Source organism: Podarcis raffonei, chromosome 4, assembly GCF_027172205.1.
Source record: "Podarcis raffonei isolate rPodRaf1 chromosome 4, rPodRaf1.pri, whole genome shotgun sequence".
Lineage (NCBI taxonomy): Eukaryota > Metazoa > Chordata > Lepidosauria > Squamata > Lacertidae > Podarcis > Podarcis raffonei.
The window spans coordinates 4,409,552-4,432,495 of NC_070605.1; the positions used below are offsets into that span (position 1 = coordinate 4,409,552).

General features: G+C 48.6%; 2 protein-coding genes across 6 annotated transcripts in view; both read left to right on the forward strand.

Moving 5' to 3' along the window:
- The window catches only part of LOC128412035 (zinc finger protein 420-like), a 621,951-nt gene that overhangs the window by 57,526 nt on the left and 541,481 nt on the right, over positions 1-22,944 (forward strand). Inside the window, exon 1 of one of the 5 annotated variants that reach the window (XM_053384846.1) lies at positions 11,345-11,543. The exons of 1 other annotated variant lie outside the window; for it this stretch is intronic. The gene's annotated coding sequence lies outside the window, so the exon portion shown is untranslated. Of the gene's footprint in view, positions 1-11,344; positions 11,544-22,944 lie in introns of those variants that run through there. 3 more of the 5 variants (XM_053384845.1, XM_053384853.1, XM_053384847.1) reach the window with 3 other exon arrangements.
- LOC128412023 (zinc finger protein 665-like) lies at positions 12,716-19,957 on the forward strand. Its single transcript, XM_053384790.1, has 5 exons — positions 12,716-13,227; positions 13,424-13,505; positions 13,784-13,866; positions 14,637-14,763; positions 17,692-19,957. Exons 1-5 carry the CDS (start codon positions 12,826-12,828, stop codon positions 19,815-19,817), a joined length of 2,820 nt encoding a protein of 939 aa, XP_053240765.1. The 5' UTR covers positions 12,716-12,825; the 3' UTR covers positions 19,818-19,957.

The window sequence follows — 22,944 nt, forward strand, 5'->3', positions numbered from 1 at the left end:
TATTTTCCTTTATGTCCAACTTAACAGGCCTCTGGCTCTCTTTAGTCATCTGCAGCATCACAGAGCCTCCTTCTTTCTCATGTTCCTCTTTAAACGCCTCCTCAAGTAACTCAGATTCCTTCTCCTGTTTGGCTGTAAGGATTTTTGGATCAACAACAACACTTCCCTGTTCATCTGCAGGAACTTGGATCATATCCTTTCCAGGCTCAGCAACTTTATTTACTGTTCCCTTCATTGTTATTACATTCACAGTCAAAACATTTGTCTGCTCCTGTAGTTTTCCCAGGAGAAGGAAGGTCTTTTCCAATTCAGCCAGTATTTTTCCACTTACAGCCATTTTTGTAATGTCCTGAACCCCCTCTAGAGGGATTCTAGTTACTTAATGTCTTCCAACCTTTTCTTCTTTATTTTTAACAATTTGTTACCAAATTGTATCAAATGTCACCAGCAAAGACAGCAGAAACAAAGTTCTCCTCCCCCCCCCAACTTTGACAGCTAATTTGACAGCTGTCAAAATCTATATACCTCTTCCGCAGGCTCTCTCCCCGATCGCTCCCGGGTTTTGGGGGAGGGGTGAATTCCGTTCTCAATGTTAGCTCTTATCCTCCAGCACAGTCACTTAAATTGGCCCAATATAAAGTTAATTGCTTTTTTCCACAAAAAGAAAGGTGTTCTCACAACCTGTCAGGGAACTGACATCAGAGATCAACGGAGAGGGAAGACGCTCCGAGGATGCAGGGGAGGGAACCAGCAAGGAGAGAGGGAGAGCTTCCGCTGGGGAAGGAAACCAAGGTGACACCAGGAAGAAAGGGGAGGCTGAGAGTACTTCGGAGGGAAGGCTCCGAGACTCTGCCAGTGAGACCAGTGGGGAGAGCGCAGGACCTCCGCTTGGCACGCCTACTCTGCGCAGAAGGCTTCTGCGCAGAGAAGCTAGGCGGAGACTGTCTGTCAAGGAATTCTTATGTTGGAAGAAGTTCAGGAAACGCCCACTGACGGATTCTAGCAGTGATTAAGACAGTCGCGTTTGCAAGGCGCTGTCAAACCAGGGAAAGTTTGAGCTATATAACCTGCTTGGGGGCAGTTTGGAGCTTACGCATGAGCAACACCATTTCCCATTACAGCAATCCGTCAGTCCTCTGAGTTGCTCGTGCACAGAGAAACAGGGGCAGCATCATGAGTCAAACTGGAGGAGCCGGGGCCGGAGAACAGGGGGGCAGAGGAGGACCTACTCTCGAGGAGAGAAACAGAGAGTTGGAGCAGCAACTCGCCCTACTAGCGGCGCGGCTGGATGAAAGGCGCACTCAGGATGCCCAGGGGAAGCCCACACCCATCGCAAAGAAGGTACCGGGACTAGTGCCGAAGTTTGGGGGCAATCCCAGAGACTATAATGCATTTAAGACAGATGTGCAGTATGCGCTGGACCTGCAATACGGGGACTTTGTAGACGATGCAGAGAGGGTAGCCTTTGTGGTGGGGCATCTGGAAGGGCGCGCCAGAGATTGGGTCAGACCCTTGATGGCGTCGGAGAATGCTGCCTTGAAGGATTTGAGAAGGTTTTTTAGCGCCATGGACCATATGTTCTCGAGTGATGTGGAGCAGAGCGTGACGCGCAAAGAACTGATGGGGTGCAAACAAGGGAACCAATCAGTGAGAGAGTACTGGTCACGATTTGCGATGCTGATTCATAGACTTGGGTGGGAACTTAGTTCTGCGCCAGTGCAAATGCTATTTGAGGAAGGATTATCCCCTTGGGTTAAAGATGAACTCTCCCGCGCGCCCCGTCCGGAATCGATGGACCAGCTGACCAAGATGGCGTTGGCGGTGGGAGTACGCCAAGAGGCGCGCGCTCTAGAAAAGCGGGAAGGGAGAGCAGAGCGTTGGGATGACAACCACATTCCGGACGTGCCTGAGCAACCAGCGCCGCCCGCGGAACCAATGGAGATTGGAGGAGCGTGCACACGCGGGGTTTCAAACTCCAGCGAGGCTCGCAAGAAGGAGGGGAAAACGACAAAGAAATGCTTTCTCTGCCAGCAGCCGGGACATTTTGCCAGAGTCTGCCCTCAGAAGAAGGCGTGGCAAGGAATGGTGGGGGCAGTGGAAGGGGAGGAGGAAATAAATAAAGAGCAGGGAAACGGGAATGCCTGTCTGCCCGAGAGTGGGCACAGCAGCCTGGCGAGCAACCAGTAAAGGTGCCCAAACCTGACCCTCCCCGAGCTGCCATAGCCATAGAGGTGATACTAGAACTCCCTAATGGACATCCTATGAAGGTGAAGGCGTTGCTGGACTCTGGCAGCTCTTGCAACTTTTTTAGCAGGGATTTTGCACTAGAGCACCAGCTCCAAGTAGTGCCTCTAGAACACCCCCTGCAAGTAACGACCATTGATGGTAGAGAACCTCTGGGGGGGGAAGTGACCCACCAGACCCCCCCATGAAAATGAGGGTTGCCAGACACAGTGAGACAATTGCCTTTCATGTAGCCACACTAGCAGGACCACCAATCATACTGGGAATGAGTTGGCTGGCACTGCACGACCCAGTGGTGGGATGGCACCAGCGGACAGTCACCTTTGGATCTGCTTACTGCGTGGAGCACTGCCAGGGGGGAGAGACCCAAAGGATGGCAGTAGCAAGGGTGGCAGGGATGGCGGTAGGAGAAAAGGGTAGAATACCAGTTCAGTACGCAGATCTGGAAGAAGTCTTCAGTGAGAAGGAGGCTGATAAACTACCCCCTCACAGGCCCTTTGACTGTCAAATCAACCTACTCCCTGGAGCTCAGCTGCCTGTGGGTAAGCTGTGCGCCATATCGGACAGGGAGATGCAGGAGTTGCGGAACTTTATTGACAAGAACCTGAAGAGGGGTTTCATACGAGAATCAAGGGCGGTGGGGGGCAGTCCAGTGTTCTTTGTGGACAAGAAGGACTCTAAAGAGCCCAGGCTGGTCGTAGACTATCGGCGGTTGAACCTGGTGTCGGAACCAGTGACATTTCCAATGCCCAGAATTGACGACATTTTGGCCAGAGTAAGGAAAGGGAAGGTCTTTACCAAGTTGGACCTTCGGGGGGCATACAATTTGATAAGGATGAGGGAGGGGGATGAATGGAAAACCACCATGTTCACCCCTCTGGGGGCCTTTGAGTACTTAGTTATGCCCTTCGGATTACAATCAGGCTCAAGCACATTTCAAGCCTTCATGCACCACGTGCTGGGGTCCCTACTGTACAAGAATTGCGTAGCTTTCTTGGACGACGTGCTAATCTACTCGGAGAACGAAGAGCAGCATATAAAGGACGTCAGGGAAGTCATGAAAAGGCTGCAGGAGCACCAGTTGTGGGTCAAATTAGAGAAATGCCAATTCCATGCCCGAGAGGTGGAGTTCCTGGGTTACAGGTTGTCTGACAAAGGCTTAGCCATGGACCCAGGCAAGGTGCAAGCGGTGCTAGAATGGAGGACCCCCAAGAACCGGAAGGACGTGCAGAGGTTCCTGGGGTTTGGCAACTTCTATAGGAAGTTCATCAGGAACTTCGCCCACTTAACAGCACCCATAACCGATTGCCTCAGCAGCAAGAAGAAGTTTGAGTGGACGGAAGAGGCTCAGCAATCCTTCGAAAAGCTAAAGAGGGCGTTCGCTTCGGAAGAGCAACTCTTACACGTGGATCTGCAGAAACCGATGAGGCTGGAGACAGACGCGTCAGACAGAGCGGTGGGAGCGGTATTGCTCCAGCAGGGAGAGCGGGGAGAGTGGAAGCCGTGCGCCTTTTTCTCAAGGAAGCTGAACAAGTCAGAACAAAACTACACGGTGTACGACAGGGAACTGCTGGCCATTCATGAGGCCTTTCGCCGCTGGAGACATTTTCTAATAGGTGCACAGCACAAAATCCAGGTGTGCACGGATCATAAGAACCTGGAATATTGGAGGACTGCGCGAGTCCTGAACCAAAGACAGGTGAGGTGGGCACAGGAGTTTTCCAAGTTTTGTTTTGAAATTAGGTACGTGCCGGGGAGGGAAAACGTCAGAGCAGACGCTCTCTCTCGCAAACCGGAGTACTGGGAAGGAGAGGAAGTACCAGAAGTACGTCATGTCATCCCCGAGGACCGGTGTGTGTGTGTGGGAGTGTTGGTAGGGAAACAAGAACTAGCCGGTTTAACGAGGGATGACCAGTACGCCCAAAACAAGATCAGGGAGATTCGAGATGCCGAAAATCAGGGGGGTTTTGAGGTTAAGGAGGGGGCTTTGTACTATAAGGGTGCGTTGTACATACCGGAAGGAGACTTGAGGAGGAGAATACTCAAACAACTGCATGACAACCCCACGGCGGGACAGTTCGGTCAACACAAAACCATGTTGCTTGTCACCAGGCAGTTCTGGTGGCCAAGGGTAAGGGAGGATGTGCGGGAATACGTATGGGGGTGCGAGTGCTGCCAGCAAGCTAAAGCGGAGAGGGCAGCACCCGCGGGGTTACTGGAACCCTTGCCCACACCAGAAAGACCATGGGAAGGGGTTTCAATTGATTTTATGACTGATTTACCCAAGTCCAGGGGGAAAACAGCAGTCATGGTGGTAGTTGACTTGATGACCAAAATGTGCCATTTTATTGCTTGCTCGCATGCATTGACTGCAGAGGAAACAGCTAGGCTGTTTGTGGATCACGTCTTCAGGTTGCATGGCGCCCCCTTGAGGATTTTATCCGACAGAGGCCGCCAATTTACTTCCAGATTCTGGAGGAAACTTATGAGTCTGCTGGAAGTTGAAGTTAGTTTCTCGACGGCCAGGCACCCAGAGACCAACGGACAAGCAGAAAGAGCTAATAGCATACTTCAACAGTATCTACGCTGCTACGTCAACGAAAGGGAGAACGATTGGGTGGACAAACTAGCGCTGGCCGAATTTGCATACAATAACGCGGAACATGTGTCCACGGGGATGAGTCCATTCATGGCCAATTACGGGTGTCATCCCAGGGCCTTCCCAGGGGAGGAGGGGGGTAGGTGGAGTGTACCGGCAGCCGAACAATTTGTGGAAGAAATGCAGGCTTTACACCAACTACTTAAGGTTAACCTGGAGCAGGTGAAGGAAGCGTACAAGAGACAGGCAGACAAGCACCGCAGAGAAGGGGAAACCATAAGAGTGGGGGACCAGGTGTGGTTGTCTACCCAAGGGTTACCGTTCAAAGGGGGGTGTAAGAAACTACGACCAAGGCGTTTGGGACCTTTCGAGGTCACACAACAGGTTAATCCTGTGACCTTTAGACTCAAATTGCCCACCAACATGAAACTGCACCCGGTGTTCCACCGGTCATTACTCTCACCGTACAGGGAAGGATCTATGGGACAAGAAAGAGAAGCTCCCAGGCATCCCCGGGTAGAGGAAAGGGAACTCAGTGGTCATGCAGCTGAAATTCTCGATTCCAGGTGGAGAGGGAGGAGGGTGGAATATTTGGTGGCTTGGGAGGGGGAACCCGATGTCGGTTTCAAGCCAGCAGAGCCAGCTTAGCTCTGAGGAATTTGGCCACCCTCCAGGTGCCCGGCTTGAATCCTTGTTGACCTCCCCTGCCAGCGTCTCCCGGCAAGATCAAGGGAGGTCTCTTCGGCGATCCTTTTCAAACGTGAAAAGAACACGCCACTCCTCCCCCTCCCATAACCAGGGGGGGGGGAATGAGACAGACAGAAATATATCTACATGTCTTTATTCCTGTCTTTCCAGCAGTACAGAGAAAACACGTCTGTACCCTCTGATTCACAACTGCAGAGAGAGAAAAAACTCCACCCATGTACTTCCAGTACAGGGTCATGTGCCACTCTGAGCTAACATCCGGCGCTCAGTGCACAGAACAGACTGTCCCTGGTTCCCACGGTTCAGTCTAATAACATCCACATCCTGTTTACCATTCCAGCCACCTGGAGCTCGCGTCTGCATTGCTCCTTTTTCGTAACATCCTCCCCCAAAAGAATCAATGCGTGTTGCGGCAAGCAAAGCGTGATCCAGAGAAGAAAACAAACAGTTGTTATACACATAACACTCCCCTGTTGTTTCAGTTCCACCCTTGGAACTCCCCGCCACTGGTTTCCCCAGTGTACCTCTCTGGTTGTCTGGTTTCCAAGGAATGAGTGCATCTGCACTACCTTGGCTAGCAACTCTCTGTTGTGTCTTTGTCTCTGACTTAGACAGAGCTCCAACCTGTCCTCGGTTGTTTACAACAGCAACACATGCAACAGCTAAGTTAGCAAACTCTTTTGAGTACCTCTTGGGTGGTTGACCCTTTGTAACTCTCTCAGACCTACGTATGAAGTGCTGATCCTGTCTTTCCAGCAGTACAGAGAAAACACGTCTGTACCCTCTGATTCACAACTGCAGAGAGAGAAAAAACTCCACCCATGTACTTCCAGTACAGGGTCATGTGCCACTCTGAGCTAACATCCGGCGCTCAGTGCACAGAACAGACTGTCCCTGGTTCCCACGGTTCAGTCTAATAACATCCACAAATCAGAGAACACGTGGGTTCCGGCAGAAGAGATCAGGGATGAGTATCTGCAGGAGGAATTTCACCGCAGGTTTCCAAGGAAGCCCAAGCCCTTAGGGAGGTTCTGGGAGGAGCAATTTGGTGACACGGAGGATGAAGAAGAGTTTGTGGGATTTCCCGCCTCAGAAGAGGAGGGAGGGGAGAGATCCGAGGAAGAGGAATCAGACTGGGGAGACTGGGCTGAGGAAAGAGAGAACAGCAGGTGGAGAGCGGTGTTGGAATCATCTGAGGAGGAGGATAGCTCTTTCTGAGGCTTTCCCGCTTCACCGTCCCCGGGACGGGAGGGGGAGGGGGAGGGGCCTGGGAGGGAGGTGGATGTCAGGGAACTGACATCAGAGATCAACGGAGAGGGAAGACGCTCCGAGGATGCAGGGGAGGGAACCAGCAAGGAGAGAGGGAGAGCTTCCGCTGGGGAAGGAAACCAAGGTGACACCAGGAAGAAAGGGGAGGCTGAGAGTACTTCGGAGGGAAGGCTCCGAGACTCTGCCAGTGAGACCAGTGGGGAGAGCGCAGGACCTCCGCTTGGCACGCCTACTCTGCGCAGAAGGCTTCCGCGCAGAGAAGCTAGGCGGAGACTGTCTGTCAAGGAATTCTTATGTTGGAAGAAGTTCAGGAAACGCCCACTGACGGATTCTAGCAGTGATTAAGACAGTCGCGTTTGCAAGGCGCTGTCAAACCAGGGAAAGTTTGAGCTATATAACCTGCTTGGGGGCAGTTTGGAGCTTACGCATGAGCAACACCATTTCCCATTACACAACCTTAGTAATAAAATCCTTGCTTTATGATGTTTACAAGACGGGTAGGCTGACTTCCTTTTTAACACCTTGCCCGATCGTGCCGAATTCCCAGAAACAAATTTCCCTTTTAAGTCCAATTACCGTGTTACTCACGGGTCGTTACTTTTGATCCAAATGTTCAAAGGAAGAAGTTAGCGCTCTCCGTCCATGGCATGCGGCTTCACTCAGCAGGGGAAGCAGTCGAACTCTCAGCACCACGCCGCTCGCCCCGTCCCCCGTTCCAGAGCCTTTAAAAAGGCTCCTTTACGGGTCGGGGGGGCGCAAATGGTGCCCGCCGAGTCACCAGGTCCACAGGCTTCAGCGCCTGTGGTTTCTGAGGGTCCCCGCGTCGCCGCCGCGGCAGAACCCGACCCCTGTTGAGCAGATTCCCTCCGGAGCTCGGAGGGAATCCGCCATTAGACGATGGCGCCACCCCAGAAGTTCGAATGTTGTTTTTGTTTCAAACACTGCAAATTCTGGATAAAATGGACTGTTTCAAGAAGTGGGAGAGAGATATTTCTAGATTTGTCTGGCAGGGCAAGAAGCTTAGAATAAAATTTAAAATACTAACTGATGCAAAGGAAAGAGGCGGATTTGCCCTGCCAGACCTTAAACTTTATTATGAATCAGCCGCTTTTTGCTGGCTGAGAGAATGGCTGCTTCTTGAAAACACAGACATTTTGGACTTAGAAGGTTTCAACAATGTATTTGGGTGGCATGCATATTTGTGGTATGATAAGGTCAAAGCACATAATGCATTTAAAAACCATATTGTCAGGAAAGCATTGTTTAATGTATGGATAAGGTATAAGGACCTACTTGAAAATAAAACCCCAAGGTGGTTGTCACCAATGGAATAGAAGGCTCAGAAAAAGCTCAATATGGAGGCCAAATGGCCAAAATACTGGGAAATTCTGGAACAAGAGGGAGATAAATTGAAATTGCAGAGCTTTGAAAAACTAAAAAACAAAGTGCGAGATTGGCTTCATTTTTATCAAATAATGGAGGCATATAATTTGGACAAGAAAATTGGCTTCCAGGTGGAAAAATCAAAATTGGAAACAGAACTGTTAGATCCTAAAACCAAGATTTTGTCAAAGATGTATAACTTGCTGTTGAAATGGAACACTCAGGATGAAACAGTGAAATCTGCTATGATTAAATGGGCACAAGATGTTGGTCATAACATTATGATGGCTGACTGGGAACAGTTATGGACCACAGGTATGAAGTTTACGGCATGTAATGGCTTAAGAGAGAATATTATGAAAATGATATACAGGTGGTACATGACACCAGTCAAGCTTGCAAAAATTTACCATTTGCCCAATAATAAATGTTGGAAATGTAAAGAAACTGAAGGTACATTCTTTCACCTTTGGTGGACGTGCCCAAGGATTAAGGCTTTCTGGGAGATGATTTATAATGAAATGAAAAAGGTATTTAAATATACATTTCTGAAGAAACCAGAGGCCTTTCTCCTAGGCATGGTTGGCCAATTGGTGCCAAAAAAGGATAGAACTTTCTTCATGTATGCTACAACAGCAGCAAGAATACTTATTGCAAAGTACTGGAAGACACAAGAACTACCCACCTTGGAAGAATGGCAAATGAAGGTGATGGACTATATAGAACTGGCGGAAATGACTGGCAGAATCCGAGACCAGGGAGAAGAGTTGGTGGAAGAAGATCGGAAGAAATTTAAAGATTATTTACAGAAATACTGTAAAATTAATGAATGTTAGAATGATGTTGGAATGAAGTTAAGTGGTTTTATCAGCAATGTTACAAAGGTGTATGTAAAAATGGATTGCTAATAGGTGTGAATCTAAATTATAATATATCAAGACAAAGGATTAAGATAAAAATAAAGAGGGAAAGGATTTGCTGAATTAACTAATTGAACTGGAATACAAAAAAGGGAGGTGTGAGGAGGTCAGGGAAACAAGTAAATGAAAGACAAGATACGGAAAGACTGATTTGTTTTTTAATTGTTCTTTATTTTTCTGTATTTTGTATTTTCTTTTTTCTTTTTAAAATCTTTTTCTTATTATTGTAATTTTGTTTGAAACTTTAATAAATATTATTAAAAAAAACAACAAACCAGAATGTGGCTCCCCAGGCCAGGGGTAAGCAAACTAAGGCCTGGGGACGGGATGTGGCCCAATCGTCTTCTCAATCTGGCCTGCAGATGATTCGGGAATCAGCATGTTTTTACATGAGTAGAATGTGTCCTTTTATTTAAAATGCATCTCTGGGTTATTTGTGGGGTATAGGAATTGGTTCACCCCCCCCAAAAAAAAATAGTCTGACCCCCGTCTGAGGGACGGTGGACTGACTCATGGCTGAAAAAGGTTGCTGACCAATGCCCCAGGCTAACAAGATGGTCAATATCCGGTTCCACTCCACCCTTTTAAAATTGAAATAACAAAATGGATCCCAACTTTCAGAGCATGTAAACCACATGAGTGAAAAGACCCCTGTGCCACTTACAGAAATAGGATTAAATTCCTTCTCCCACCTTTAAAGTAAACCTCTAAGTAACGAAACCAAATCGACCCAAGTCTGCCTTCCTCCACCAATCTGAACTTCCCTCTTCAAGCCAAAAGACAACACTGCCCTGTCCCCGGGCGAAACTCCCTGGCCTTTCATTGGTAGAGCTGCCACAACACTAGTGGCGTTTACCTCTCAGGGACTGACTGAGCGGGCGGCGAGATGCTTTCAGCCTCGGACACTTGGCGGGTTCTGAAAGGCCGTGCAGGCCAGATTCACGACCCTGGAGGGCTGGATTTGGCCCGTGGGACATAGTTTGAGGACCCCTGACCTACACTGACTGGCAGCAGCTCCCCAGAGTTTCAGGCAGGGATTTTGTCCAGCCCTTGCAGGAGATGTCAGGGGTTGACCCTGGGACATTCTGCATGCCAAGCAGATGCACTAGGGCTCCCCATATTTCCCTGCACTTTCAACATTATGCTATTAGCAACCGTGGAGATTCCACCTGCCTCTTTTGAAAGGAGAACACTCACCTGATCAATAATGATGATGATGATGATAATAATAATAATAATAATAATAATAATAATAATAATAATAATAATAATTTATACCCCACCCATCTGGCTGGGTTCCCCACCCACTCTGGACGGCTTCCAACAAAATATTAAAATACAATTGTCCATCAAATATTAAAAGCTTCCCTAAACATCATAACAACAACCATCCATTTTCAGTCCTTTGAATTAGCAATTAAGCATTTCTGGAAAGGGAAATGGCATACTTTTGTATATTAGTATGAAAAGCATGCATAAGAAATTATTACTCATTTACTCATTTAATTTATTACTCATTATTACTCATTTTGGCAGGGGAAAGGTCTCCCTTGGGAGGCGGTGGACTCTCCTTCCTTGGAGGTTTCTCAGCAGAGATCGGACGGCCATCTGCCATGGATGCTTTAGTGGAGATTCCTGCTTTGCTGGGGGTTGTAATAATAATAATAATAATAATAATAATAATAATAATAATAATAATAATAATTATTATTATTATTATTATTCATTATTTATACCCTGCCCATCTGGCTGGGTTTCCCCAGCCACTCTGGGCGGCTTCCAATCAAACACTAAAATACAATAACATTTTAAACATTGAAAGCTTCCCTTGAAAGCTGCCTTGAGGGACATCTAAGAGCAGATGGGCAGGGGAAAGTCTCCCTTGGGAGATGGTGGACTCTCCTTCCTTGGAGGTTTCTGAGCAGAGATCGGACGGCCATCTGCCATGGATGCTTTGCTGAGATTCCTGCATTGCTGGGGGTTGGACTAGATGACCCTGGGATCCCCTCCTATCTCCTATCTCTCCACTCCTGAATTCTAGGAGGAGCTTCCTTGCCTCCTGCAAAGCCCTTTTCCCTGCAAGCTCTTCCTCTGGTTTCTGGCCAAGGGAGGGAGATGCTCATAGTCCAGCCAAGAGCCTCACCCCCAAAAGGATATCTGGGCATTGGCGTAGCCAGGGGAGCAGTTGCCCCCCTAAATGCATAAAAATAATAAGAATCTGAGGTTCTGCCAAGCGAGAGAGGGCTGAGCTGGAGGGACTCGGCTTGGCAAGGGTTAAAGGGAAGTGAGCTGCCTTCCTAGAGAGGCCAGGAAGCAAGAGGGGGCAGGTCCTCCAGAGCCAAGGCCCCTCCCTCCCCAGTCCTTTCCTGCTTCGGTGTGTCTCCTGCAAGGGCTGCCTCGCTGCCCCCTCCTGGGATCTGGTGAGTCTCCTCTCTCTCCCCCCAGAGGGTGCAGTGGGGAGACGGGGGGGGGGGGTCCCAGGGCTGCTGCAGGGGAGGAGGACTGGGGGGCCTGATCTGCTCCTGCGGGGGGACCCCAAGTCAGGGAGGAGAGGGTCCTGCCAGGGAGGGGCCAGGTCTGCCACGCTCTCCTTCCTGGAGATCAGAGGATCCCTGACTCCCATAAAATCTCCCTTCTTTAAACAAAGGAGTCCCTGGGACTTTAACTCTGTGTGACATCGCTCAGCGTCATTGCACCACAGAGGAAACATGTGCAAATGGTTTTCCAAAGCTGGACGAGGAGGTGGACTAGCCCCCCCCCCCCAAAAAAAAACCACGGGGAGGAAGGAAGGAAGGAAAGGTGGGAGAGAAAGGCCAGGGATAAAGAGAGGGATCCCAGCCCAGAGTCTGGCTGCTGCATTGCGGACCAGTTTCCCAGTCGTCTCCCAGGGCAGCTCCCCACGGAGGCCACTGCAGCCATCCCCTCGCACCCAGAGCAGGGCATCCCAGGACCACATCCTCTCTGTCCCAAAGGGATTGTTGCTGGCAAAGCAGCCGGAAATGGGCGCTGCTACTCACCGAACCTGCAGGGACCTTGGCATCAGTGGCTGTGTGTGTGTTAAGCTGGCTAACAGAATAATACTACTAATAATAAATTACACACCTAAATTCAAAGGAGATGCCTTTCGCCCTGCCCATACCTGGCCCTCAGAGCAAAGAAAAAGGGAGCCCACCCCAGGTGTCTGTCTGGAGAGCGGCAGAGAGTCCAAGTGCAAGAAAAGGAGACAGAAGCAGGGAGTAGGGTGGGGGTGGGGGTGGGGAGCAACTCCTGAGGACCCCCAGGTGAGGACCCCCACTAGAGAAAAGCATCCGTTTATCACGAGATACAAATGATTCCCTTGTCAGTCACTTCTGACTTCATGCATTGACTGGAAGGTAGCAGAAACCAGGTTGATTAATCTCACAGAAATCCCTTCAGTTGCCTCCACATTTTGCATTGCTAGAAGGCTAGAGACTTATTTCTTCTCCTCTTCCTCCTCCTCTTTCTTTTCAGAAAGATAGCTCATGGTCTGGGATCTGGTGCAGTCCAGCCCTGGATCCCAGCAAGACTCATCCATGCTTCCTCATTTCTTTTCCTCTCCTACAGTGCAGAACAATGTATTTGCTTTGTAGGATTTCCTAGAGCTTTTCACCTCGACAGACAGAACTTGGCAGAAGACCAAAGGGTTCCTTCCGATCTCTCAGAGGCTTCCTGAGAGCACAGATGGATGAGCGAGACTCATCTGGCCCTGGAACAGGAAGAGGCCATGCCAACCAAACTGGGAGCAGTGGGGGGTTATGGGAAAACTCTGTGCAGAAGATCCTGGGTGAGGAGGACACCCTCCGCTCAGAGGTGCAGAGCCAGCAGTTGAGGCAGTTCTGCTGCCAGGAGGCCAAAGGACCCCGAGAGGTTTGCAGCCGACTCCACCACCTTGACCATCAGTGGCTGAAGCCGGAAAGACACACGAAAGCTGAGATGCTGGACCTGGTGATCTTGGAGCAGTTCCTGGCTGTCCTTCCCCTGGAGATGGAGAGCTGGGTGAGGGACTGTGGAGCAGAGACCAGTTCCCAGGCGGTGGCCCTGGCCGAAGGTTTCCTCCTGAGTCAGGCAGAGGAGAGAAAGCAGGTGAGAGAGACTTTCCTCTGGATACTCCCAAGAGGCTCCAAACAGGACAGAGAACATCCCATAATGGTCTGCTGATGGCCCATCCTTTTTCTGGGAAAGCATCCATGGAATGAGATCTCACACCCTTCAAGTCTTTGTCATTCTCTTTCTAGTATTTCTCCCCATTCTCTGTTTTGAATCCTTGTTTCTTTCTCAGGGAAAGGATCTCTTTGCAGAAATGGACCTGGATTCCTGTGAGGCAGAGAGGCCTCCGTTGGACACCAGAGAGAGGCCACTGGGTAAGGAGGAAGGTGGGTTTTCTCCGTTTGGTCTCGTTCTGTTGGTTTTCCAATTCATCTGAGGGTTCTTTTCACCTTGTTTTGGAGGGAGTTGGGAAGAAGGGTCCAGAGGAGGGGAGATGTATTTTTGCACAACAAACATAAAATGAGCACAAACCTCCAAATTCTTTCAGCAGGTAAGGCTTTCTCAAAGGCCCATCTGTTTTTAGAGATGCCCTGTTTCACCTGTGAGAGATGCAGGCACTCCTGGTGTCCTTTTTACATTTTTTCTCTTGAAGGTGACGGAATGATGCCCGCAAGACCTCCTGATCCATCTTTTCATGGGGGCAGAAGGGAAGCAGCAGCTGTGGAACCAGATCAGGTCAGGGGAAGCTGCCTTGTGGGGACAGAGGCCGAGGGATGGAGCAATGTCATTTACTGGTGGGGCACAGAGGAATGGTGGGAGGATGCAGCTGGGGAACCAGAAAGGGAAGATGGCTGAGAGCCCAAGAAGTGGAGGTAGAAGAAGGATGGGCGGTCAGAGGGAGAAGAGGGAGAAGCCTGGGAAGAGGAGGTGTCAGAAGCTGAAGGGGTTACAGGGCTTAGTGAGCTGGGAGACTCTGTGGCAGAATGCAGTGCAGAATCAGAGGCAGAAGAGGAGTGGAAGAGGAAGGTCGAGAAGCAGAGGTAAGTCAGGATAAGTAAGAGCCACCAGTGGCTCCCTCTCCTTTTGCCAGAAGCCACCCTCCCTGCTTGTCTCTCAGAGCCAGGAGACCCCCTGCATTGCAGGAATCTCTGCTAGATCATCCAAGACAGATGCCCAACCAAAAGAGGCTTATTTTATTTCTAGATTGATAACTGAATGCTAAAATTGGTTTCTAAGCAGTGGACAAATGAGAACTAATAGTGGCCTGGATTCACCTAACCAGCCCCATCTACTGCAAAATGGGGCTTGCTCCACATTCCTCCCCCTCTCCATTCCTCCATGAATCCCTTGAATTTGGCTCTAGGGCATTGGGAGGGAACTCCCCAGAACAGCCCAGCAATCGTATTAAAACAACACCACAATGTACAGGAAGGAAACAACAGAGCATTGGGGAGCAGATCATATTTCTGCTGTCTCAGAGGAAGATATTTCCCTTTTTCTTTTAGGGTCCAGTGTGCTTTGAAGATGTCGCTGTTCGTTTCACGGATGAGGAGTGGGCGTTGCTGGATCCTGACCAGAGAGCTCTGCATAAGGACGTCATGGAGGAGAATCGTGGGATCGTGGCCTCTCTTGGTAAGGCTCCCTGTGGGAATGTTATAGCTGCCTGGAAATTCAAAACATACCTCTATGGGACCAACCTCATATATTTTCACGGAGCTCAACCATGGCCCCTATATCACCTGGGAACCTAACACCCCCACAATAAACAGTAAATTACAGTTTTTTCTTTGAACAATCTTCCTCAAATTATTCCTTTTTCTACCATGATTGTGTTAGGATATTGATGTTCCGTTCCACCTAAACAGATGTGTGGAGCTATTGTATGTCACATGTCTGTTTACATTCCAGCACAGCTTGCTGGGAACTTCCGTTTGTGTATAGCTTTTGCCTCATGCTTCCTGCTCTTAGACATGAAGGAGAGCAGACATGTTTTTCTTTGTCTTGATCTATGCTGAATAAACTGCTTGTAAATATGCTTTACATATGCCTCTGTCCACCCTTCTGTTGCAAAGAGTTAATTACTCTGCTGATTAGAGGGTGCTCCAGCTTCTGAAAAGTTCTGAAGCTGCGGGTCGCTGTTTGATGCTGTTCCAAGGACCGGAGTTTGCCCGGTTACCGGCCGGTGTGCTGGAGCCAGCTGGGGGCCTGCCAAATGCCTCCGTTTCCCTTGGACGCATCCCAACAGATTGGGCTGGTCTGAACTTCAGAGGCCATCTTAATGTTAGTTTTTATTGTTCAGCTCTGGCCCTTGAGCTGATACGGCTCATCTTGCCTTGAGCCCAGCAGAGTAAAATCCCAGAGTCCGCAAACGAAAGGATGAAGCAGGTATGGTGCTCCTTTGCGAAAAGCTTTATTCCTGAACTATGCTGAGAGCATACAAATATACATCTTGTCTCTGTGAGAAGCAGAGAGCAACTCTTAACGAAACGACAGAACAAAGAAACAGGAAACCAGTGAACGTCACATCCAGTCTCCCTTTCCCGTGGGAACCCAACAGTAACTTGACTGTGGAATGGAAACATAGTCCCATGACTCGCAGCTGCTGCTCAGTGAGGGAAACAGAAACTAACACTTAAATGTCAGCTTCAGAATTGTTAGGGAAGCTGAGTAGCTTCAGGTTTTTGTTTTTGCTCCTGTCAGTCTTGGGTTGACCAAAGAGACGACTGGCAGCGAAGCTCAGGTGCTGCCAGCCAGAGAAGAAGCGGGCCTGGGGAGAGGAGAGTTAGCAGCGGAAGGCAGAGAGGAGGGGGAGATCAACTGTAATCTGAGCTCTGAACAAAGGGGAGAAGAAAAAGGGAGACAGAGTGACAGACAGCTGTGTGAGAGCTACAGGAGTGAGTCAGACCCTGGAATGCAGGAAGCAATCTCTGCCAAATTTAAAGATACTGGAAGAGAAGGTGGGGGCTTCAGTGCTGGGGAAGGGGGAGGAGCTCAGTCTGGGCAACTCCATCTTGTGGGGAGGACGATGAGCAGAGGAGCTCCGTCCAAGTTTGTTGTTTTAGCAATAAACCTGAAATTATTAACAGGCAGAGTCGTCTCACGTTTGAAGAATGTAATGCGATGACTTTTATGAAGGAGTATTTATTAGAACAGCAGTCATAAAGAAAAAACGTGAAACCTTTGGTAACCATTGGTAACCTTTAGTTTTAATTACGGCCTTACAACGCCTTCCCATGAAGTTTTTAGTTCTGCAGTTCCCATGAAGTTCCCATGAAGTTTTTAGTTCGGCTTTATTGCTGGGTTGCCTTTGATTAACAAGTTTCTTTAGTCGGCCCCATAGATTTCCGATTGGGTTAAAGTTTGAGCTATTCCCAGGACATTCCGGCAGTGAAATATCATTATCTTGAATGCACCTTTTGCACACAGCAGCAACACGACATAGAGCTGAAACCTGTAGAAAATATATAAATGCTCCAGTATCTGGGAAAAGATGACCTGCGGAACACTTCAGTTTGGGCTAAAGTATTTCGTTTTATGTATTTGGGGGCATTTACATTCCCATTAATGACGCAAATTCTGCCCACACCTTTTGCTGCGATACAACCCCAGATCATCACACTGTCTGGTTGTTTCACAGTCGGTGTAATGCAAGTAGGATGTAAATCTTCTCTGATTCTTCTCCTCGCGTATTTCATGCCATCACTACCAAGCAAGGAGATTTGGGTCTCATCACTCCAAATAACACTGTCCCATTGTTCCACTGTACAGTTAACATGGGTTTCATCTTTTCAACCTTTGTTTGAGAGATAAAAATGGCTTTTTCCTTAGAACTCTAACATTTAGACCAGTCCTTGCACTCAACTTCACATTACATGGCTCCATGTCATCTTGTATACGCCCAGATGATTTTCTTCCGTCATATAGGCACAGTCTCTCCACTCGTCCATCGTCACTTGCCTTTGTGCACCTTTCCCTGCCTTAACAAGTCTGATTTTGTAGTGACTGAGTCTCCTTATACCTCTTCAAAAATATAGAAAGGCCAACTTTGGTTAAATTTCCCCCAATCTCTCTTCTAATTTCTTCATAACTGTAGCCTTGTTCACTTAATAGTACAATCTTACATCGCTTTCTGGGTGACCAGTCAACGTTTTGTGCTATTTCTATAATTTTATTATGTTTTACAACGTAAGCAAATTGTGCTTAATTTTTCTGGTTATTTGCCTATAATGTTTGATAGAATACGGTATAATTAAACAAACTTTGTTGAATTGCATTCTTGATAAAATTATCTTTCCATTGATATATAATTTTATATTAGTACTCCAAAAGAAGCAGTGTTTTGAGCCATCAAACCTCTGAAATACACTTTTCTCCAAAAGGCTTCTGCAATTTTGACCACTAGTGTATATGAAACAAAGTATCATTCAACGACACATCAGAATCTCATAATAACTATGTTGATTAATGACAAACAACACATGTAATGAACACACACCCAACTCCCTTCAGATCTTCTCCATTTGTTCCTGAGGCTCTAATCCCTTTTTGTCTCCATTGCAGATTGTGATGAAATGGAAATTGAGAACAAAGGTGAACACAACAAAATCCCCAGAGAGGAGAAGCCACACAAAAATTTAGAGTGTGGAAAAAGCTGCAGTCAGAGCTCCCATTCCACTTCCCATCAACAAAATGCCATTGGAAAGAAACTCTATCAGTGCATGGAATGTGGAAAGAGCTTCCGTCAGAGTTCCCATCTCATTTCCCATCAAAGAATTCATACAGGGGAGAAACCCTATCAGTGTGTGGAATGTGGAAAGAGCTTCACTGATAGCTCCTCTCTCAATTCCCATCAAAGAATTCACACAGGTGAGAAACCCTATCAGTGCGTGGAATGTGGAAAGAGCTTCAGGAAGAGCTCCAATCTCACTTCCCATCAAAGAATTCATACAGGGGAGAAACCCTATCAGTGTGTGGAATGTGGAAAGAGCTTCAGGAAGAGCTCCCATCTCACCTCCCATCAAAGAATTCATACAGGTGAGAAACCCTATCAGTGTGTGGAATGTGGAAAGAGCTTCACTGAAAGCTCCTCTCTCACTTCCCATCAAAGAATTCATACAGGGGAGAAACCCTATCAGTGTGTGGAATGTGGAAAGAGCTTCACTCACAACTACAGTCTCACTTTTCATCAAACAATTCATACAGGGGAAAAACCCTATCAGTGTATGGAATGTGGAAAGAGCTTCACTCATAGCTCCTCTCTCACTTCCCATCAAAGAATTCATACAGGGGAGAAACCATATCAGTGTGTGGAATGTGGAAAGAGCTTCACTCATAGCTCCTCTCTCACCTCCCATCAAAGAATTCATACAGGGGAGAAACCATATCAGTGCTTTGAATGTGGAAAGAGCTTCACTTATAGCTCCTCTCTCACCTCCCATCAAAGAATTCATACAGGGGAGAAACCGCATCAGTGTGTGGAATGTGGAAAGAGCTTCACTGATAGCTCCTCTCTCACCTCCCATCAAAGAATTCATACGGGGGAGAAACCATATCAGTGCTTTGAATGTGGAAAGAGCTTCACTGATAGCTCCTCTCTCACCTCCCATCAAAGAATTCATACAGGGGAGAAACCCTATCAGTGTGTGGAATGTGGAAAGAGCTTCACTGATAGCTCCTCTCTCACCTCCCATCAAAGAATTCATACAGGGGAGAAACCATATCAGTGTGTGGAATGTGGAAAGAGCTTCAGGAAGAGCTCCTCTCTCACTTCCCATCAAAGAATTCATACAGGGGAGAAACCCTATCAGTGTGTGGAATGTGGAAAGAGCTTCAGGAAGAGCTCCTCTCTCACTTCCCATCATAGAATTCATACAGGGGAGAAACCCTATCAGTGTGTGGAATGTGGAAAGAGCTTCACTGATAGATCCTCTCTCACCTCCCATCAAAGAATTCATACAGGGGAGAAACCATATCAGTGCTTTGAATGTGGAAAGAGCTTCACTGATAGCTCCTCTCTCACCTCCCATCAAAGAATTCATACAGGGGAGAAACCCTATCAGTGCATAGAATGTGGAAAGAGCTTCAGTCAGAGCTCCTCTCTCACTTCCCATCAAAGAATTCATACAGGGGAGAAACCCTATCAGTGTGTGGAATGTGGAAAAAGCTTCACTCACAACCACAGTCTCACTTTCCACCAAACAATTCATACAGGGGAAAAACCCTATCAGTGTGTGGAATGTGGAAAAAGCTTCACTGATAGCTCCTCTCTCACCTCCCATCAAAGAATTCATACAGGGGAGAAACCCTATCAGTGTGTGGAATGTGGAAAGAGCTTCACTCATAGCTCCTCTCTCACCTCCCATCAAAGAATTCATACAGGGGAGAAACCATATCAGTGTGTGGAATGTGGAAAGAGCTTCACTGATAGCTCCGCTCTCACCTCCCATCAAAGAATTCATACAGGGGAGAAACCCTACCAGTGTGTGGAATGTGGAAAGAGCTTCAGTCAGAGCTCCTCTCTCACCTCCCATCAAAGAATTCATACAGGGGAGAAACCATATCAGTGTGTGGAATGTGGAAAGAACTTCAATCAGAAATACAGTCTCACTTCCCATCAAAGAATCCATACAAAGGTCGGAAAAAACATTATACAGCTTTTGGAGCCTGGCAAATCCGCATCTTTATAACCAGGCATTTAGCTGATTGACATCTACTGCCCTTTTAACATGTGGGTTTTTTTGGTGTTTTTATGTTGTAACATTCCTCAGACCTGTGGGTGTAGGGAATAGGTGCCAACTATTATAGGCCTGCGGGTCTCCCCCCCCCCCAATAATATATTTGAGGAGAACCTCAAGTTGGCTGCCCGATTTATGGTGGATGGAAGCTCTTTTGGCTGAATGAGCCCCGGCACTTTCAAGATTGGGGTGATCGTGAGAGCGTCGCAGAACCCCGAAAAATAGCTCAGATTGAGCATTCTGAGAACCTGGTGTTCCTGCGGGTACCCTTAGCAACTCCCCTGCTCCCCAGTAAGCGCTAGTAAGAGCTCCGAGAGCGAGCGGGATTGGAGACAGTACTGTGGAATCAACTCGCTTCCTTCATTGCGCGAAGCTCCAAAGTCCGGCGATCGTGAGCGACCAATTTCTCGGACTAAATTAAGATTGGAAAACTGTGAGTAAAAAGGGTTTGCATTTGGACATTAAATCCCTGGAAGGGATTTAAACACGGAGGTCAATCCCTTTCCGCTGAAGTGAAAGCGAAAGCTGTTACCGCTGACCGAAGCCGTAACTTTAAAAGACGTGCTAAAAACTTTCAAGGAAATATTCCAAGCCCCTCTTTCTGCAGGGGGAAGGGGGGAGAATTTGACTGAATTGGGACCATGAATGAGATAGATTTGACAGAGAATAGACTCTTGCTTTCTGGAAGCGGACCTCCCAGTGAGAAAAGGCTAGACTCCATTATTACGTCACAAAGGGAGAGGATACTTTCAACTTTTGTTTTCCTCTTTGGGGATTACAAAGTAACTGCAGCTGTATGAACTCGCTGAAACATTGTACAGTGTATCTTTTACCCTCCTGGAATTGTTTACAATAGTTCAAATCAATTTTGGATGCTTTTCAATAGGAATAAGAAGAGTAAAAGATTGGCGATAGGCGAAGGGGATCGAGATACGGATATGCTCGTACCCCTTCCAATCTGCGCCCCATCCCGAGGGACGAGGGTAGGGTGAGCAAGGATTACTCACCTCCGTCACTGGTGTTGTGCAATGCCAGGTCTATAGGCAACAAAAACGCCACTCTGCGAGATTTCTTTACCTTGCAGGGGGTTGACCTGGCTTGTGTGACGGAGACCTGGGTGCGCGAAGGGGAAACTGTTACCTTACGAGAGATGGCGCCCCCGGGTTTCTCCGTCCTCCACCAGACACGGACTGTGGGCCGGGGGGAGGGGTGGCATTATTAATCCGGGAAGATTGTTCTTTCAGGGCTCTACCATCGCCATCGATCCCCAGCATTGAATGCGTTGGCCTAGTGTAGGGCTCTGAGGTGAGCTTGGCTGTCTGGCTGGTGTACCGGCCACCTAGCGCACCAGCAGCCACCCTGTCAGGCCTGCTGGAGGCGGTGGCCGGCTGGGCCTTGGAGTTCCCTAACCTATTGGTATTGGGGGACTTCAACATCCATGCTGATGCCACTCCCTCCTCACAGGCTCTGGACCTGGTGTCTTCCATGGCGACACTAGGGCTCTCCCAGTTTGTTTCGGGCCCCACACATCAAGCAGGCCACACGCTGGATTTGATCTTTGGCGTAGGTATAGATGTGATCATGTCTCCTTCGATGAAGGTGCCATGGTCTGATCACTACGCTCTGAAAGCCAGGATTGACTTTCCACCTCCACCCTGCTTAGGTGGCCAGCCAATTTGGGCTCGCCCGCAGAGGCTGATGGACCCTGATAGATTCCGTGAAGCCTTGCGGGACCTTGCTCCCCCTGGCAACTCATTGACTGAGCTTGTTGAGGGCTGGAATATCCAGCTCCTGGCAGCCATCGATGAGATTATACCTAAGCGCCCTCTGCGACCCCGCAGAAACCGGGCTCCCTTGTTTACCGAGGAGCTCCGGAAAATGAAGTGGGACCTCAGACGGCTAGAGCGAGTATGGCAGGGTGCCTGTGATGGAGCCTCAAGAACATCTTATAGGGTTTTTATGAAAACCTATGAGATGGCAGTGAAGGCCGCTAAGAAGTCTTACTTCTCGGCCTCCATTGCATCTGCTAGCTCTCGCCCAGCGCAATTTTTTAGTATAATTAGGTCTTTAACGTCCCTTGAAGGACAGCCAAATTTAAATAACAATCTGACACACAGCTGTGAGGCATTTGCGCGCTTTTTTGTGGAGAAGGTCCTGTTGCTCCGCCATGACCTCCCTGCCAATTTGGATACAATAAAGGAACTGGAGGCCCCTCGTCTGTCCTCGGGTCCAGTATTGGACCACTTTGACCGGATATCCCCAGCCGAGCTGGAAAGCCCACCACCTGTCCTCTTGACCCGTGCCCATCTTGGCTGATTAGAGCGTGTCCAGACGAGGTGCGGGCCCCCCTGGGGATATCATCAATTTGTCCCTTGGCACCGGGATATTCCCAGGGGAACCGAAGGAGGCAGTGGTGTGCCCGCTCTTAAAGAAAACATCATTAGATCCCTTAGATCTATCCAATTACCGCCCGGTTTCGAATCTTCCATTCCTGGGTAAGGTGATTGAGAGAGTGGTTGCTGAACAGCTTGATAGGTTTCTGGATGAAACATCGGCTCTGGATCCATTCCAGTCCAGCTTCCGCGCTGGTCATGGGACCGAGACGGCTCTGGTCGCCCTAACAGATGATCTCCGCAGGCAGCTGGATCGAGGCGGGTCGGGGCTGCTGATTCTTCTAGACCTGTCAGCAGCCTTCGACACGGTCGATCACGAACTCCTGGACCACCGCCTTGCCAACGTGGGGATTCAGGGCACAGTCCTTCAATGGCTGCGCTCGTTTCTCTCTGGTCGGGAACAGAAGGTGGCGCTTGGGGGGGGGGAATTGTCATTGTGCCACTCCTTGGTGTGTGAAGTGCCTCGGTGCGATACTCTCCCCGATGCTTTTTAACATCTTTATGCGCCCCCTTGCCCAGCTTGTCTGGAGTTTTGGGCTGGGTTGTCATCAGTATGCCGATGACACCCAACTCTATCTGTTGATGGATGGCCATCCTGACTCGGCCCCAGACACACTGACCAGATGTTTGGAAGCTGTGGCTTACGTGGGAGCCGGTTGAAGTTAAATCTTTCGAAGACAGAGGTC